General features: G+C 48.7%; 8 protein-coding genes across 8 annotated transcripts; 5 read left to right on the plus strand and 3 right to left on the minus strand.

Annotated features, from left to right (window-relative positions):
• Window positions 1-14: 14 nt before the first annotated feature.
• Window positions 15-1,397, plus strand: FMAN_12136 (uncharacterized protein; the record flags this gene model as incomplete). Its single annotated transcript, XM_041834639.1, has 5 exons — window positions 15-51; window positions 107-120; window positions 183-207; window positions 252-660; window positions 707-1,397. 5 exons carry the CDS (start codon window positions 15-17, stop codon window positions 1,395-1,397), a joined length of 1,176 nt encoding a protein of 391 aa, XP_041684882.1.
• Window positions 1,398-1,417: 20 nt separating this feature from the next.
• FMAN_12137 (putative acyl esterases) lies at window positions 1,418-3,187 on the minus strand (the record flags this gene model as incomplete). Its single annotated transcript, XM_041834640.1, has 1 exon — window positions 1,418-3,187. The coding sequence occupies one exon, from the start codon at window positions 3,185-3,187 to the stop codon at window positions 1,418-1,420; it is 1,770 nt and encodes a 589-aa protein (XP_041684883.1).
• A 389-nt stretch (window positions 3,188-3,576) lies between these two features.
• On the plus strand, window positions 3,577-4,707 carry FMAN_12138 (uncharacterized protein; the record flags this gene model as incomplete). The annotated part of the gene is made up of 2 exons (XM_041834641.1): window positions 3,577-3,824; window positions 3,882-4,707. The coding sequence occupies 2 exons, from the start codon at window positions 3,577-3,579 to the stop codon at window positions 4,705-4,707; spliced, it is 1,074 nt and encodes a 357-aa protein (XP_041684884.1).
• Window positions 4,708-5,245: 538 nt separating this feature from the next.
• Window positions 5,246-6,562, minus strand: FMAN_12139 (uncharacterized protein; the record flags this gene model as incomplete). The annotated part of the gene is made up of 1 exon (XM_041834643.1): window positions 5,246-6,562. One exon carries the CDS (start codon window positions 6,560-6,562, stop codon window positions 5,246-5,248), a length of 1,317 nt encoding a protein of 438 aa, XP_041684885.1.
• Window positions 6,563-7,086: 524 nt separating this feature from the next.
• On the plus strand, window positions 7,087-8,655 carry FMAN_12140 (uncharacterized protein; the record flags this gene model as incomplete). The annotated part of the gene is made up of 1 exon (XM_041834644.1): window positions 7,087-8,655. One exon carries the CDS (start codon window positions 7,087-7,089, stop codon window positions 8,653-8,655), a length of 1,569 nt encoding a protein of 522 aa, XP_041684886.1.
• A 1,401-nt stretch (window positions 8,656-10,056) lies between these two features.
• On the plus strand, window positions 10,057-12,123 carry FMAN_12141 (uncharacterized protein; the record flags this gene model as incomplete). The annotated part of the gene is made up of 1 exon (XM_041834645.1): window positions 10,057-12,123. One exon carries the CDS (start codon window positions 10,057-10,059, stop codon window positions 12,121-12,123), a length of 2,067 nt encoding a protein of 688 aa, XP_041684887.1.
• Window positions 12,124-12,976: 853 nt separating this feature from the next.
• On the minus strand, window positions 12,977-15,237 carry FMAN_12142 (uncharacterized protein; the record flags this gene model as incomplete). Its single annotated transcript, XM_041834646.1, has 4 exons — window positions 12,977-13,405; window positions 13,454-13,736; window positions 13,786-13,860; window positions 13,907-15,237. 4 exons carry the CDS (start codon window positions 15,235-15,237, stop codon window positions 12,977-12,979), a joined length of 2,118 nt encoding a protein of 705 aa, XP_041684888.1.
• A 440-nt stretch (window positions 15,238-15,677) lies between these two features.
• On the plus strand, window positions 15,678-17,462 carry FMAN_12143 (uncharacterized protein; the record flags this gene model as incomplete). The annotated part of the gene is made up of 4 exons (XM_041834647.1): window positions 15,678-15,840; window positions 15,892-16,491; window positions 16,538-16,989; window positions 17,037-17,462. The coding sequence occupies 4 exons, from the start codon at window positions 15,678-15,680 to the stop codon at window positions 17,460-17,462; spliced, it is 1,641 nt and encodes a 546-aa protein (XP_041684889.1).
• Between the last annotated feature and the right edge of the window lie 471 nt (window positions 17,463-17,933).

Here is a 17,933-nt window from a genome sequence, read left to right on the forward strand (position 1 = left end):
AGAACACATTCACCATGCACGATATTCCAGAGTTTGAGCTGGATCGAGTTGGTGAGTACGATATCGGTTCTGATCTATGACTCATGTCCTAACTAATAATCGACAGCTCGCAGCTACGGTGTAAGAAACCAAGGAAGCAAACAAACGATATGATTACTGAGACTAATGTGTCTCTTCTGTAGCCAAGAGCAAAGATCGCATTGCATGGTACGCTGTCCCCCCTTTCGATCCAACATTCTGACAATATGTAGGATCAGCACCACATGCCCTCTCCCTCGACAACCTTCGAGATCTCTCCCCCACCAAACGAAGCCCGATCGACACCAACATCCCACTTTCCTATGCCCCATCCCTCGGATCAGTGGAGCTGCGCAAACGCCTTGCAGAGATCTATTCTACCGAAAGTGCACCGCTGACAGAAGACAATGTGATCATCACGCCTGGATCAATTATGGCCAACTACCTTGTGCTGAGCACGACATGCACCAAAGGCGACCATGTAATCTGCCAATTTCCGAACTATGGCCCTTTGTATCTCCTGCCCAAGTACTTTGGCGCCGAAGTGGAGTTTTGGGTTGGGAGAGAAGAGACTTCGTGGAATCTTGATATTGAGGAGCTTAGAGCACTCATTCGGCCCAATACCAAAGCCATTATCCTAACGTGAGTCTCAGTCGAAGATGTTGTAGGGACTGCTGACAGCGTTGAGAAATCCGTGTAACCCGACAGGAACAGTTCTCGGCCAGGAGATACTAGAGCAGATCCGAGATCTGGCCAAGAAGCACAACATTACAATTTTCGGCGATGAAGTCTTCCGTCCTCTCTTCCACGACGACACTCCGACCCCACCATCAGTTGTCTCTCTGGGATACAGTAACACCATCTCCACTGGATCCGTCTCCAAGGCCTACTCACTCCCGGGCATTCGCATAGGCTGGATAATTTCGCCAAACCAAGATATCCTACAACGCATCATAGCAGCTCGAGACTACACGACTCTCAACGTTTCGCGCATCGACGACGCCATCGCTCTATTCGCCTTATCCCCCGATGTCCTTCCTAAGATCATTGCACAGATTCTGGAAACACAAGGCAAGAACATTGAACAATATGATGAATTTGTGAAGAGGAACTCGGACAGATGCAGATGGGTTCGTCCGCGAGGTGGCGGAACAGCGTTTATACATTTCTCTGGGTCAAACGGAAAGTCGATTGATGAAGTTGCGTTTGCAGAAAAGCTAATCCAAGAGTTTGGCGTCGCTGTTATTCCAGCCAGCGCTGGCTTTAGTGAGGAGGGAGTTGCTGATTACAAGGGCTATCTCCGTCTGAGCTTGGGACAGAGAGTGGAAGCAGTCGCCGAAGGGCTCCGGGCGATTCAGTTGGCTATTCAAGACTTCTAGTTATTGACGGTATGGACTATCTAAACAAATGGTAGAATAACATGGCTAGCATGCTCCCCACCAATGTGAACCTCATGTTTCCCATGGTTATCCAAATGCTCCAAACTTCCAAAATTACTGACACCGATATTCCTCCCACAAACAACAGCTCTAATCGACTCGCCGGCCTCATATTCAATGCCCATGGCCCAAATGCCGATATCAAGTCTCACGACATCACCAGGCTTGATCTTCTCTACCTTTTCATGAGGGTGGAACGGCCAGTGCGGATGCATACTCTTGCTCTCATCGATCTCGCGATGCGATGCCCTGAGTACACCCATTGGACCGCGATACACAACAACTTCTATCTTTTCTTGGGGAGTCATTTCTTCGAAGGATTGCTTGGGGATGCCCTTCCACGGGATGTTGAGGTTCATCATGACTTCTCCGTTGGCGTCGAGTTTCTCAAGGGTCACGTACACGTCCATGTCGTCGTAGTCGGGGCAGGACATATATAGAACTGCCTTGGGGAGACCGACTAATCTTGTTGTTTGGTCGAAGCGGTATGTGAAGCTGACCTGATCATCGGTTTCAGAGTTATAGCTAAGTGTTGATGCCTCGATTGGCTGGTCGAGAGAAAGCTTGCTGTCGTGCGTAAAATACAGTTTCTTGTAATCTGTTCTCGGAATCGGGAAGTTCTCATCGACAATATTCTCGTACGACTGAGGTTCTTTCTTGCCAAATCGTAGAACAGCCGTGCGGACCTTTGGTACCTTGTCCCAGCCGTTGTCCTTGCCCTTGAGGAAGTAGTCAAAGAAATCAAGCAGCTCAGTCCTCGCTTGCTCATTACCCCAAATGTCATACCACTCTTGCCAAGGGTGAAAGCGGAGCCACTTGTGAGGTGTATCAACCTCGAGCCAGCCTCGAATAGCACCCATGCCGTGCATTGTGTTGGTCCATGTACCGGTGATGTAAGTGGGAACGTTGATCTTCTTCATATCTGGGCGTTTGTCGTTCCACCAGTCATTGGCAAGAGGATGTTGTTTGAACATTTCTCGGAAACTCTCAATTCCGCTGTGGCCTTGCATCATATACTTGACGATGAGTTTGTCGAATAAGTCGCCGGCGTAGATACCGCCACGAGCAAATTGCTCGCGATACAAGTCGCCGCAGCCTTCCCATGGAGCGATGGCTTTAAGACTAGGTGGGTTCAATGCTGCGATGAACCACTGTACGATAGCCAGATGCGAGTTTCCTGCTAGTCCAACAGAACCGTTGCACCAAGGGAGTTTTGCGATGCTCTCGATGGTATCGTATCCATCCTCAGCTTCTTGAGTTCCCATGATAACCAAGGTTCCCTCACTATCGCCTGAGCCGCGAGAGTCGATGTTAACAACAGCGTAACCGCGAGGAACCCAATCAGCAGGATCAGGCGCCTCAAACTTCTCAAGCCCAGAAAGGGTCTGCGATGGAATGCCCAGATTCCAAGGAACCATGAGCTCTAGAGATAAAATGCCGTTGAACTTCTTTCCGAAAGGTGACCAGCAGATAATAGCAGGAACAGGCTCATCCGTGTTTGGTGGGCGATATACATCAGCGTATAGTGTGACGCCATCGCGCATCTTGAACGCAACATCATGTTCAACGAGAACAGGTGAGGGTAATGGTCGTGCTTGGGGACTATCGTGTTTCCAACCCGCTGGGAGGACTTCTGAGTGAGGGTTCAGTCCAACGTAACCGCCATGGCCGACTTTGGGAGCACTGATAGGCTCAATTGGGACTGTGAAGGGGAGGTTTGTGAGAGGCATGGTGTTTGCGATGACAAGGATTCAGTTTGCGATTCTGTGACCTGAATTTTACCAGCATTTGCAAGCCTATTCATAGTCGATACTGGAGATGCCAAAGTGGATTCCGAGGTAGCGAACCGACCGGTGGACTTGTCGGCCCCACTGCACATGGCGCGGCTCGGAGTCTGGTTGCGGGGAGAGTCAGAATTGCCGGGGATACCGAGCCGAAGCGACGTTTACACTTCGGAATCAGCCATGACAGCTTTAGTAGGAGGCAAAAATACCTGTTGAAGAGAACAATAAGAAGAGCAGATTGAACTTTCTCAGACAAACCATCAGGCAGCTCACATTACAAAGACCAGACTTGAGATTCATAATAGTATTCACATTACATCTCTATTATTACCAAAATGGTCGCCAACACCGAACCCGCTAGTTACCAAGCCGCTTCCACTTTGAAGTTCGCCGAGCCCACTTCTAACAAGCCCATCCAAGCCAAGCCCTCTGGCCCAAACAAGCTCTTCGCCAACCCAGGCACTACCTTTGGCGACTGGCGAGACGACCTCTACCGAGATGGTTTCGCCGTCATCAAGGGAGCCATTCCTCTGGAAAGAGCTGAGAAGTACGGTGATGAGATGCTCTCATACCTCGAGACCTTGTAAGTCCCCCAACACAGCTTAGTCACTTGAAGACAAACCATACTAACAGAGATCAGCAATGGCGGCATGGGCTTCAAGCGCGACGACCCCAGCACCATCAAGACAGAAACCCTCCCCGTCATCACCGAAAAGGGCATGATCACAGGCTACGGCGTCGCCCACGAATCCTTCGCCTGGGCCATCCGCCAAGAACCCGGCGTCATCGAAGCCTTCGAGCGCGTCTACGATACCAAAGACCTTATTGTCTCTTTCGACGCCGTCAACACCTCTTTCCCCAACCGCAAAGACGTCAAGGTCAACAAGCCCTGGCCCCATCAAGACCAAGACCCCGAGAACCCCGGGTTCCGCTGTCTCCAGGGCCTAGTCAACATCTTCCCCAACGGTGATAGAGACGGTGGCCTGATCGTTTGCAAAGGCGCCCATCTCCTAAGCGAAGAGTTCCACAAGGATTTTAAGGATGAGCCGAACAAGATCTGGGCCTGGACACACGAATGGTATGGCTTTACAGCTGATGGTATGGAGTGGTTGAAGAACAAGGGCTGCGAATGGGAAAAGGTGAATGCGGGACCTGGAGATCTTATCGTCTGGGACTCTCGCACTCCTCATTACAATGTTAGTCCTGAGGGTACGCAGCCCAGGTTCTGCACTTATACGTGCTACATGCCTGCTGCAGATGCTACGCAGGAGGATTTGAAGAGGAAGAAGGCTGCGTTTGAGAACCTGCAGGGAACCACCCATTGGCCTAATGCTATGCATGTCGGAGGAATTCCTGTCTTGAGGAATGGAGAGCCTTGTCCCTATAACACTAACATGCCGAGGAAGGCGCCTGAGTTGACTGATCGAGGATTCCTGTTGACTGGCATTCCCTATATTACCGCATAAGTTATTTTCTTCAGTTAGCATTAGTCTGTTAATTCCTTCTATCTTCTTGTCAGCTTGTCATTAAGTCTTGTAGAACGAGTTCTATTGTTTTGTGTTTAATATCCTTAGGCTTCAGTGGCCATCAGTTTGGCTTTGATAGCTCGTTAACATCAGTGATTACCCAATTGGCGTTTCCTCTTCCCAGCCTTGAACAATAAATAAACAGAGAGGCGTCTCTTATGGCTTTCTCCTGATTCCTCTCTTTCAATTAAACAGCTCATCTTCCATGCATCTCTTACGTTATACTGCCAGCCAAGGAGCTATGAGCCAATAAAAGCCATTAAGGTCGAATCACTGTATGTTGCGATGCAATGAGAAAATCAGGTTGCTAATAGAAGTCATCGACTTGCATCATATTAATGTGTTCCCGTTCTATAATTTGCTTAGCGGTGTGGCCCACGTTACGAATAGGTTACACAATTATGATAGCTTAATTATGAAACCTTTCATTGAGAACTAGCCTTTAAGTTAAGTTGTAATATATAGAAGCTAATCCTACCTACCTCAATATCTTATTGAGCCAGGCAAACTGGTACCTGTTCCACTCTTGCCCAGCCCCAACTTGGACGTGATATCCAGCTGTTCCATTAAAGAACTTATAAGTTGCCCTATCGCCAAGTCCGTCCCTAACAACCTCTGGCTGGCCAGCAAAGAACCCCTCGAACTCGGAATCGACGACAAGGACCGGTACCTTGATCTTGTCAACCACGTCTTTAATAGTGTACTGCTTAAGTGATTGGAGCCATAGATACGGGGAATGCTGTTTGAAGCACCATAATCCGTGTCCCAGACCCCAGCGCATCATTGTAGGCGCTTGTGGGCTATCCAAGAGCGGCAAGACAGCCTCGTCAAATTCCTCTTGCTTGCCCGCAGCAAAAAGCTCCTTCATGTCTGGGCCCAGCTGACTGGCATATCCCTCGTAGACATCCCACACGCCGCCATTGAGAATAAGAGCCTTGATCCGAGGCTCAAACGCAGCGGCTCGAGCAGCTAGATACCCACCCATTGAAATACCAACAAGGACCAGCCTGTCTTCATCTACGAAGCAGCCTTTGCGACTCAGCAATTCATCTATCACTGGCGTGAGAACCTTCTCCCAATTAGGGATGAAACCAATGTCATCATTGCGGCGAACAGTGGGCTGCCCTGGTCCTTCGTAGGTCATGACATTCCAGCCACGGGCCAGGGCTGGTACGACGAACGAGTGGTAAGAGTCTTCCTGGCTAGCATCGTATCCGTTGCCGATAACCAAGGTCGGCCGTTTGACGTTATCAGCTGCGGATGTGTACCAGATTGCTTCAATAGTGAAGTTGTCGACTGGGATCTGGATACGTTCGCCAGGAATGGGCAGTGCAGCAAGAGCTTTGTCGAACGCAGCACGTTGCTCGAGCCAGAAGCTGTTGATACGTGGGTCCGTCCAGTTTGCATGGTTGTAGAAATCGGCCTGACGGTAGTAGCTCGATGCAGCGAACCAGGCTTCCCGGACATTCAAAGGATCGTACGCATTGTCCGTATCCTCGGCTTGAGCTTTGGTGTATTCAGCCAAGGCGTGGAAGGTCTCAAGCCAGCTGGTGAAGTTCCCGGCCTTGACGTGTTTCGCTGCGGCCAAGACGTCGTTGACATCGCCAGCCCCGAATATGGTGTTTCCGAGGGTGAAGAGCAGCTCGAAATGGAAGCTTTCATCCTTGTTCAAGAGGATGATGGGGTCCTCTGTCTCCTTTGAAGAAGGCGATGGCTCGGAGGCGCGGGGAATAATGGAGCTTGAGGCTATTGTTGCTCCCAGGAGAATGGCACTGAACAGGGAAGTTGACTTCATTGTTTAGGGGACTCAGAAGTAAGTGTGTAGAAGAGAAAAATGGGTAGAGTTGCCAATGATGGTGTTGATCATGTTACAATATTCTCGGCGATGCCCTGCCTTTTATCTTCAATTTCCTGTTCTCGCAATCTGTTCCAGGGAAAGCAACCTACAACCGACCTACACCCATACTATTACCCAGTCATACATTGAGCCGGTTTGCGATTGGTGTTTTTCCAGTGCTTACCGTAGCCACTAGGACGGATAAGGCAATTCCTTTGCGATTGGTCGCCTTGCAATCCTCCGCCCCTCTCTAGTTCCCGCTACGCCACGGCTTACGCCTCTCCCATCGCAAATACTGCACGCAAATCCGGCCGATGAGTAGATGTGGACTTAAACTTGACAATCTATGATTCGTTCGCAACGTTGTCTAATTTCCGCATGACGGCATTTTTAATTCATTCCCTGGTTGCGACGGCCGCGTGGCAACTCTCAACTAGAAAGAAGCGATATACGTTGGCCCTCTTGATCATTGCGCAGTAGCCATGGTCAACCGTGGTCCCTCAAAGGGCTGCTCAACATGTCGCAAACGACGTGTCAAATGCGACGAGGAAAGGCCAAGCTGTCGTGAATGTCTCCGGCTCCAACGGGTGTGTGGAGGTTACGAATCAAAGGAAAAGACAGGAGGAATTCGTTTCAAGGACCAGAGCTCAAGGTTCAGAAGCCCTCGCAAGTCGACATCACCAAAATGCGCAATGCAGGCTGTCATACCAGCAACAATTCCCCCCAGCGACGAATCATTCGCTGTCTCCTTCTTCCTCACCTCGATCGCGGGCTTAGGACGCAGCTTTCGCTCGACCCAGGGTTTCCTGGAGCCTCTTTTCCCCGCCGTAGCCAAGGAGCATCCAGATTCTGTCCTCTCGACCGTCCTGACCGCCGTGTCAACCAAGCTCTGGAGCTTATGGAAATCCCCAACAAAGACCTATCGAACGCCTCATCCCCCATTTACCAGGGCGTTGAGTCGCCTGCAAGCAGCTCTCAATGATCCCACCGAACGGTTAAAGGACAGTACCATACTCAGCGCTATCTTGATGCATTTCTACGAGAGCCTTGCTGCTCGATCGACGCATCAGCATACTATGCGTGTCCACCAGGACGGGGCTCGTGCATTGCTCGAACATGGCGACGGGAGCGTCCCGGACTCGGATTGCCGCGCATACTTGAGGGGCTACCTGCGGCACTGTGATGTGTCGACATATATGGAATTGCAACCAGACGACACCTCGGACCTGGATGTTTGGTTCGATGCAGGGTTGGACCATTCTATGCCAGCCAGCCCAAATGCAGTCTTGGACCTGATCGGGCTCTCGATCGCCGATTTGCAAAAGAGACTATCCACCTTTATGTGCGGGCTGGCCAAGAATGACCTGGACGGTCTGACCCTCGCGACTTGGTGGCAGGACGCTTCGTCTGTTAACGCACAACTATTGACTTGGGTTCACTTAGTACCAGCCTCGTGGCATCCTTATAAAAGACCACAAGAAGACACCTTTGCTTACTTCGGGTTCTGCGATATATACCCGACCGTCCAGATTGCCACCATCTGGAATGTATGGCGCGTTTGCCAGCTCATGCTCCTGCGGATGCAGTTCTATCTACTTGCTAAGACGCCCTCTGAGACGCTGCAGCAAACCATCTTGCTTGCTACCAAGGATGACAGTTTACCAGATCCCAATCACGGCAAGGAGTTGGTGGACTCCATCTGCCGGTCTATACCGTTTTACCTGGGCAACCGCCAAAATCATGGAGGTCTGCACGACTTAACGAACCCAGAGATCAAATTCCCCAACTACCACGACCAAGACTTGGAAGAAGCCATACGTACCCGGTATCTCCAAGGGGATCAGGCAATGAGTCTCTTTGATTACAAGCGACATATACTGATTCAAGGCCCTTCGCACGCACTGCTTCACTTGAAAAGTCTGATCAAAGTGCTAACAAAGGAGAGTGGAGAGCTTATCTGTCGCGGGCTTCATAGGGACAAAGTTGTCTGGATGCAGGAACAGTTTCTCCGGGTCTGTAGACTTAATAACCCAGTTAGTCAGTTTAAATAGTATTAAATCATATAACCCTTTTAATAAGTAACACTTTAGTTTAGGGTATATCTTAAAGCTAAAACTATTAATAATATATAATTATATCCTTAACAAAAAAAGCTATATAGAAAACTTTACAGTCTTTATAATTAACTTAAAAGAGGTAATATAGCTTGCTTCCTACTCTATCTTAATGCTAGTATCTAAGAGTTGCTAAAAGTGCTTCTGTCTGTTTTTGTCTTATTATTAAGCTTCTTTAAACAAGAGCAAGGTAGCTTTCTCTGTGTTTAACAGCTTCCGTATTATGACTAGGTATTCGTTCGGGCTCGATAGCTAGTAAACGTGGGCAATTACCTAATTTGATCTCTTTAGGCGAAGTCTGCCAGACATGTGGAGAAGTGTAGTGCAACGTTTTATGTCGCGGCTGACCCCGGTGAGAGAGGGGTCAAAAGTTCATTGCCACCTGTGTTGGTTGGGCTCAGTACTTGTTAGACGGGATGGTACCCGACCTAACCAAGCTGTGCAGACAAGATTGAAGTAGCAGGGCCAAGTAAAACAATTTTCCCAAAACACAACCGTGGCCGTTCCTCCAGGGAGGGTTATTTTAACAATATGCAAGCTGTGGAGCCTGGGGATGTCATTTGGATCTGATGATCCAACGCACCAAAGCAGCTCGTATGTTGGCGAAGGCAATCTCACTGCATCCAGTAAATTTTCATTGGCTGCGACCAACTTCTTATCTCCAGATCACCAGTTAGCCTCACAGCCTAGCAGTATGCCTTGTTGGCAAAATTACAAAACTTAAGTCATTGCTCACACACTTATAAATGCGTTAATTCCTGGTGCATTTACTGCAAGCACCTGACAGGATTTATCTTTATCTTACTTCTATTTTTCAATTTCGCAGTCTCAGACATTTAACGCACCCACATGGTGATACGACGCTAGTGGACCGTATCTGAATCGTGGTGTAAGTCGAACGCTCAATCTATCACTCTTATTCTAATCAAGTGTAGGTCCTCAGAAGCACATATCCCTGATATCACCCAAGAGAATGACGCCGTGCCATCTCCTCGGGGATCGTCTCTTTATGGCAGTCTCAAAATATCTGGTAACCAGATCAGGTTACTGACAATCACGTCGACCACGCCAGTGATATCGTGTGAAATGGATGTCACCGAGCTTCATGATCAATTATCATTCAATGCGCTATCCTACGTCTGGGGCGATCCTAAAGTTACCGAGATTATCCTTGTGAATGGACACAAATACCCAGTAACAACATCTTTGGCCTCGGCTTTGAGATGCATTCCGCAGCACCTCAGTCAATCGAAACACGCCGCCGGCCAGAAATTATGGGTGGATGCGATCTGTATTAACCAAGCTGATAATGATGAGAAGAGCCACCAAGTTGCCAAAATGGGAGAAATCTATTCCCAAAGCGCACTTGTTCTCTGTTCGCTGGGACTCTTAAGTGATCCGATAGGTGCTGCCATCGATGTTGTACAAATCACAGCTTTTGAGCGATTTTCCCGTTGTGCAAATATGGAAGATCGCAACAATCACCAGAAGTTGAGAGGCTGTATTGCACAGTTACATGATCGCTTGGAAGCGTTCAAGAAGCTCAATGATTTGAAGCAACTTCTAGTCGCCGATAAAACATCCGCAATACCCAGGCTAGTTGGATATATCGAGATTTATGAGCTTGCGAATGCACTTGAACACGCGACTACAGTCATCATACGGGTACTGCGAGGGCCATATGGTTCGGAACTAGGGCTTTGCCAGAAGGACCTGGTAAGCATACATCTGGAAGTCAAAGATTGGCATGACCGGCTTCAAAGACAGACCAGCAAGCTCGATGGCAACTTGATCAAAGACTCTCACCGTGTGGTTTTTCTGTTGGAACTGGTGTCTTCCAGGATTCGCAGGTTCCAACAGACAGTCAAAGATTTAGCTGAACAAGTGATTGCTGATGAAGGGTACGATCATATATTATGGCTTGAGGAGTATCCTTCGCTCTGTGCAGTGGAGGAAATAGTAGGGAAATCCCCTCGGAGTCCCGCCCAACCACTTTTTGACCTTCCGTACTGGAGCCGCATATGGATACGACAAGAAATTATTCTCGCTAAGCAAGCAGTTTTTATTTGTGGATCCCGATCATTTTCCCTTCAGACGTTGGAATACTTTTCAGCTTGGTTGGGATGGATCTTGAGTCCATTAAACTCTTCTTGGTGCCAGAAAGAAAAGCTTTTCAAATTGGTATTGGCATACCAACAAAACTGGAAGCTTCTACACCACATCTTTGCAAGTCGACGAAACCAAGGACTTCCAGTTGGAGACTGGTTGAGTCAAAGTCATTTCATGACCAATGTCTGGTGCCACTCATCAGACGCTTGTGCGACCAACCCCAAGGACTATTATTATGGCTTTCTTGGTATTACAAAGCTTAACATTGTCCCTGATTATAGTCCAGAGAAGTCTATCGGATCTATCAGCAAGGAATTCATGAGGGAATATCTCAAAGTCTACCGTGACCCATCCTTATCCATAGATCCCCTGGGAGGGCCCCTCGGCCTTCTTATGTTTGCAGGAGTTGGTTATGGCTGGAAAGCCGACCCTGAAATGCCATCATGGGGTCCAAACTTCCCTGGAGAGGTACAAGCGAAGCCATCTTCCAGGGGTGTTGCAGATGCAGTGGTTTTTCCAGGCGACAGAGATATTGAGAGTATTTTTGAAAAGGAACCCAACGAAAGAATAACCGGTTCGGACATGGAGGTCACATTACATATCCTGGACCGCATCGAAATGATAGGTCCGAGAGTCTCTGACTATGGAAGACCCGAGCTTCTCCACTCAAAAGGCTTGCCAATAACCTGGCCCCTGGACTTTGCCCTACGCCATGAGAGCTACGTATCAGGGGGCCACCCATTGGCTGCTTTTCGTCATCTACTCGAACCATTGACTACTTTTGAGAGTAAAGAGACTGGTTTCCCTATTGAAAACGGCCTGGAGTTTGTGAAGTTTTTGGGTCGTTTCAATAGTCGATTCCAGAAACGTGGCTCTAGAGCCACGTTGGCCCGTTTTTGTTGCGTGGCAAATTTTCTTGAACAAGTCCCCGTGAGTTTTTCTTCTCTAACTTTGTATCCTCGCTTAATCATCAAGGATCCCAATGAACATGATGACTCGGACGCATACACGAAAGAATGTCGCTACATTGAAATCCTCGGCGCCAAGTGTAAGCCGTACAACCATGCTATAGCAGAGACAAAGAAAGGATTTGTTGGGAGGTTTCCCCCGAGGATACAGGAGGGCGATTTGATTTGTCTACTCAACGGCCTCAACCAAGTAGCCGTTCTACGGCAAGCTGGGAAGCGTTATCAGTTCATTGGGACGTGTTTTGTCGCGGGGTTGACAAGAGTCAAACCTATTAAGTCATTAATTGATCTCTATAGCCTGAAGGCCAAGAGGGTCACCTTGAGGTAGTCCAGGCTGGGCTAGAAGTGGTAAAGTACACATAACTGGAAGGAAACAATTCATGAATGGAAAGATATTTTCAGCTGCTTCTGCTGTTTGCTTTGTTCCTGCATTTGACTTAACGGGCTGCTGTGTTTTCTAGATAGATACTCTTTAATATCAAATGGCAAATCCTTAGGCTTGATTGGTTCCAACCAGTAACGCCAAACTTCACTTCCACTCCACCAAACTCAGCCTTCCTGCACTGGTTTCTCAATAATAATCTCATTGTGCGCATTGACCACTAGATATGAGCCGCATCACTCCTTTCTCAATCGCACAACTCCAGCGACGACTCGACTAACGGAAACAAGAGAAGTCTTCAGAATCAGACTTTCTAGACCACTTCATTGATGGAATGAAGAGTAATCGAGATTCCGTTGATGCAAAACTAGTGTTGAACGTCCTGTTGGCCAATTTCCTTGCTGGAGTTGCTGTGGGCTTGAATCCATATATTATCAGCCAAAGTGAAAAGTTTTGGGTAGATGATACAAATCGATTTCGTCCTTAACGATGGTTTAAGATAGAAGACGAAAGTGAAGAGGAGTATCAGCGGCGTTTACAAACGATGAATGGAGCAGATCCAACTTTCGGAGGAGGCTCTAGGATCTGCATCGGGAGACACATTGCACTTATTCAAATCTACAAGGCTGTAGCCACTTTGGTTTCGCGATATGAGATTCAACTTGCGGATCCAAAGGCTAGAATGCTGATCATATCTGGATGGTTTCCACGTCAAAAGGGTTTGTTTGTCAAAATGGACAAAAGATAGGAAATGATGAAATATTGAACAGGAAGAGAACAAGTTCGTCAGGTTTATGCACTATATATCAATAATCATTCCTTCATCTGTGGGATACAAAGACCCCTCGTTCTCAAGTCTCTGCAATAAGTTCTCAAAATCAGCCCAGTCACAGCCAATCTCATCAGGTAGTATGGGCATATTGAATGGCTGACCCGAGAAGGGATCTAGTATGCCCTCATCTATCGAGAAAGGAGGATTGCTTGCGAGTGCAGGGCCAACGACCTCTGTGAATGTTTGTTGATCGGTCAAAGGTGTAACATTCTGATCGGACAGGCTTGTTGATGAATTGAGAGCGGGAGTGTTGCTGTCGTTATCGTTTGGTGCAGGGATAGGTTTCATAGCTTCTTGGACAACACGAAGAAGACCGTTTAAAATGGTGTTCAGACGATCTTCCTCACTGATGCCAACACAGTAGCAGCGGACCAAATCCGCAGCGGTTACAAGAAGCTTTCCTAATCAGCATGATAAGGCATTTTGGAGATTAGGTCAACTCACACTTTGATCAATTTTTGAAACACGCGAATGAGGCTGTTTCAGAATATGAACAGCCAGGACATACATAGCATGAAGCAGTGGGAAGTAAGCCGGTGCAAAAAGATGCGACGCCGAATCGTCGTTGTCAGCGAGAAGATGAACTATCTTTCGCGCGGAGTTTGCGACCATCGATTGCCCGTTGCGGATCTGGTACTCCCATGGTGTATCTTTGGCGATGATCTCTACTGCCATGTGCAGGGCGTTTTTGCTGATCAGAAGAGAGTTGCGGTTCAGCATTATGAGGCTGCAACATGTTAGTATCAAATTTCATTGGCTGACTTTGATCAGCTTACGCGTTATGGTAGTGTAGAGACACAAATGATGCGAGGCCCAGGTTGTCGGGGACGCGCATAAAGTCCGAGGTAGGTCTATCCCATTTTAGCAACATGAAGGCCCTGCTATGAGATGCCCTACCTTATATCAGCAGGGACACTATTAGCCCAGTTCGTCAACATCAGAAATGCCTCTCCAGTGCTCGTAACCTTCTCTTTGACCACCGCCTCAAGAGCTCTTCTGCTAGCTCTCTCCTCAAGTTGTCTTGCCGTAGCACACCGACGACTCATCTTGCTAAACACACTCGCCATCGATAGCGCGATTCGCGACGGCTCAAGGGCAGTGGACTTGATAACATCTAGTTCCAAGGTGTCGAATGCATCATCTGAGATAGTTGACACATATCCAAGCTGGAACGAGAACAGCTTCTCGTAGCTGTATAGAGCCCACCACGCAGGATTCCAAGCATCGAGATCCAGTGGTTTCTTCCTATTCTTTCCAGGCTTGTTGAGACCAAGTGAATGGGCTATAGAGAGGCAGATACCGAGCGTTGTCCAGGCTGAAATGATTTCGTCGTTTAGGCGGAGACACACTGAGAAGAGAAAGAGGACTTCAATGGTATCATATGATACATTTTCGATGAGATAGCCCAGCGCGTTGCGGGCTAGAGAAAGTGTTTCAGCCATATAAGTCTTTCGCTCGGTATGCTGGAGAATACATCCCCCCGCAGCGAAAAGCAGGTGGCTTCTCAACGCTGCAATATCGACAGCATGAGACGTCAAGTTCCCTGGGTGAGACTGCACTACATCGGCACGAGCCTGGTCGAGCCTCACAACAGGGTAAAACATATGTATCTCCCTCGCATACGCATCGAACAGAGTCTGGGGCACCCATGTCTCGGGCGTGATCGGGATTCCGTGCTGGGGCTGAGATGCCGATTGTGGGTTTAGCGTAGACGGGGGATACGAGCCAAAATGGTAAGGGATGCTCAGCCGGAAACAAGCCAGGTCGAGCCATTCCGTCAATATCTGGAAAGACGTGGTGCCGGCGCTTTGTCGCCATATAGGTAACGGGTTGCTGATGGTGTCAGTGTGAGAAGAGTCTCTACTCTGTGACGGTCTTGGACTCTGCGATCTCGCGCGAATTGGCCCAGTAACATTAACCTCAATGGTCCTCGGCTCAGCAACAGAATGTCTCCTATCCACAACCCCAGTCTGTAATCCATACTCCGACGGACTCGCAGACGTAACAGATCCTCCATCCGTTGACTTTCCGGCTTCTCGTCTCTTAATCACCTTGCCCGGTCTGCGCCTATCTTCCGTTACACAGGTAACTCCGGCGAGAATACAAGCCTGACAAGAGGGCTGCTGCTCATCACAGCGCGTTTTGCGACTCCGACAGTAATTGCATGCGAAATTCAGACGGCGCCGTTTGCTGGATCTGGGGATCCCGGGGCTGTCTTCGGTATCCATTGGGGAGGGCATGGGGGTCGGGAAACGTGGGGGAGATAATGTGAATGATGATTGGATTGATGCGATGCCGGTAGATGGGCACGGGTTCCGGTGACAAGGGTTACAGTGGGATTCAAGATCTGGAGTTTCTGTGTTTGGGTGGTGAGATACCGAGCCGACGGAGGCGCAGACAGCGTATTTTAATACACGATCGGTAAACCTTTGCCCTTCCCCGCATTCATTCCCCTCGGAGACTCGGCTCCACCCCCGCAACTTTACCTCATTTTCGACCCCATCGTGTAACAGCCAATCGGAGTCTATTCGTTACGCTATCAGACTAACTTAGCACCAAGGTCCAGACCTGACTCCGACCCGGGGGCGATCTGATTGATATAAACCTCGCTTCGTCGCTGCTTGAGATATGGAAGCATCAAAACTCATCCAGTTGACAAGGTGTAGTCATGGCTGAGCGACGCGATTCTTTCGGTATGAAACCTGACGTCGATGCTGTTGAGGACATCATCAAGACGCCTCATCACGAGTCTCACGATGCGTCTGGTACGGTTAATCTGTATCAAGATGGAACTGTTGTTCTTGTCCCGACGCCCAGTCCTGACCCCAAAGGTAAACAAACACATCATTCTTTTGATTATCGTAAACTCACATTTTTATCAGATCCTCTCAACTTGCCCGTCTGGCGCAAGTACATGATCATCCTCCTCGTCGGCTTCTACTCCGGTATATCAGTCCTAGGAACTTCCGGTCTCGGCTCCGTCGCCCCAGAGCTCTACGCGCTTTATCACAACGACAATGCCAAGCGTGTCAGCGATTTACTCACATATCCCACTCTCTTTATGGGAATTGGCAATCTGCTCTCTATGCCTCTCGCCAATGCCATCGGCCGACGACCTGTCTTTCTCTTCTCTCTGCTACTTCTGACAGTTTCTGGAATCTGGTGTGCTTGCTCAAAGTCGCTTACAAGCCATATCGCGGGGCGCAACATCTTCAGTTTGGCTGCTGGACAGAGCGAGGCCCTTGCGCCTTTGATTGTGCAGGAGATTCACTTCCTTCATCAACATGGTGTCAAGCTGTCTTATTTTGTTGGTGTTCAGAACACTCTTACTGCGGCTCTCTTCACTGCGACTACGTACATCGTCCCATCGCTTGGCTTGCCATGGTGGTATGGTATCATGACCGTCATCAATGGCTGCACGATGATCATGTCCATCTTCTTCCTCGCTGAGACTCGCTACGACAGACCCGAAGAAGCAACTGGTAAGCTTTCCCGCTCTCTTTACTAGTCAATACTAACCTTGAACAGAAGGTGCTGTCCATCTGAGGCTCGACAAGAACGGTAATGTCGCCCACGAGGGTACCAATGAGGTTCTGTACCAGGTCACAACTCGCAACGGTGTTGTTCTCCAGCCCGAGAAGTTCGGCGAGAGAACATGGCGCGACGACATCAAGTTGTTCCACGGCAAAGCTGACTGGAAGAGTCTTGTCTCATTCTACAAGGACGTCGGGCTGTCTCTCATCCTGCCGCCTATCTTCTGGATCTTCATTCTCAATGGTGCTTTCCTAGGCCTTTACATCTACCAAGCCTCAACCTTTGCTGTGATCCTGGTACAGCCGCCTTATAACTTTAACGGCAAACTTCTCGGATATGTGCAGCTTGTGCAGATCATCGACTGTTTGCTTGCTGTCCCACTTCTCGGATATGGCTCAGATATCATCTGCAGATTCATGAGTCGACGAAACAAGGGTGTCTTCGAGGTAATATCCCTTTCCCGACTTACAAGATTGCATACTGACTGATACAGCCTGAATATCGCCTTATTGTACTCATCATCCCAGCAGCTTGTGCCATCATCTCCGCGATCGTCTATGGCCACGCAGCCGCCTCGCCCAACGATTATCACTGGATTGCCATCGTCGCCCCATATCATCTGGGCTTCTTCTCTTTCCTCGGTGCGAACTTGGTCGGAATCACGTTCGTCATGGACAGTTACCCCAACAAGTCTGGACCTCTTCTTCTCGTCGTTTGTGCTGGTCGAGGTTTCGTCTCATTCGGTTTGAGCTACGCAACCGTGCCTTCGATCCAGTCCCTTGGATATGATGGTGCTATGAACATTCTTGCTATCATCTGTGGCGTTCTGAGCGCCCTGGGCGTTGTCATGTACCTTATTGGAAAGCGAGTTCGTGAGTGGGCGCGTCGACGTATCTGGCCCAAGCATCACGAGGAGTAGGGATTTACAGGGAGCTAAGTCGCATAGACTATCGCACTATATTGATCCCTTTGACTTGAAGCACGACATTAAATGAACCACTTGATCGCAAGATACGAGAATGGCCGTATCTACCTTTGAACGAGACATCCCCTCTGCTTGTGACCATGAAGTCCGAGCCTACTAAATGCCAATAGAGAAGCCCCTATAGAATTGTTCCGCGAGCGGGCTCACACGGTCAACGTCCGTCTCCGCTTTCTACTGAAATCGTCATTATATAATATTAGACTTGACTATCGGCTATGTCTGGTGTTTCACCACGGAAACGACTGACTGATTCGCCAATGGCATGGCATCCGTGCGCAACCAGTTCATGCACTATAGCCCTAGTGTGACGATACACACTGTCCAAGGAGCGAGAAAACCTCTGACGTTCAGCAGATATCAAAAATAGCTAATCTAGACTCCACTAAATCTCTTCTCAAGTATCCC

Source organism: Fusarium mangiferae, assembly GCF_900044065.1.
Source record: "Fusarium mangiferae strain MRC7560 genome assembly, contig: FMAN_scaffold009, whole genome shotgun sequence".
Classification (NCBI taxonomy): domain Eukaryota; kingdom Fungi; phylum Ascomycota; class Sordariomycetes; order Hypocreales; family Nectriaceae; genus Fusarium; species Fusarium mangiferae.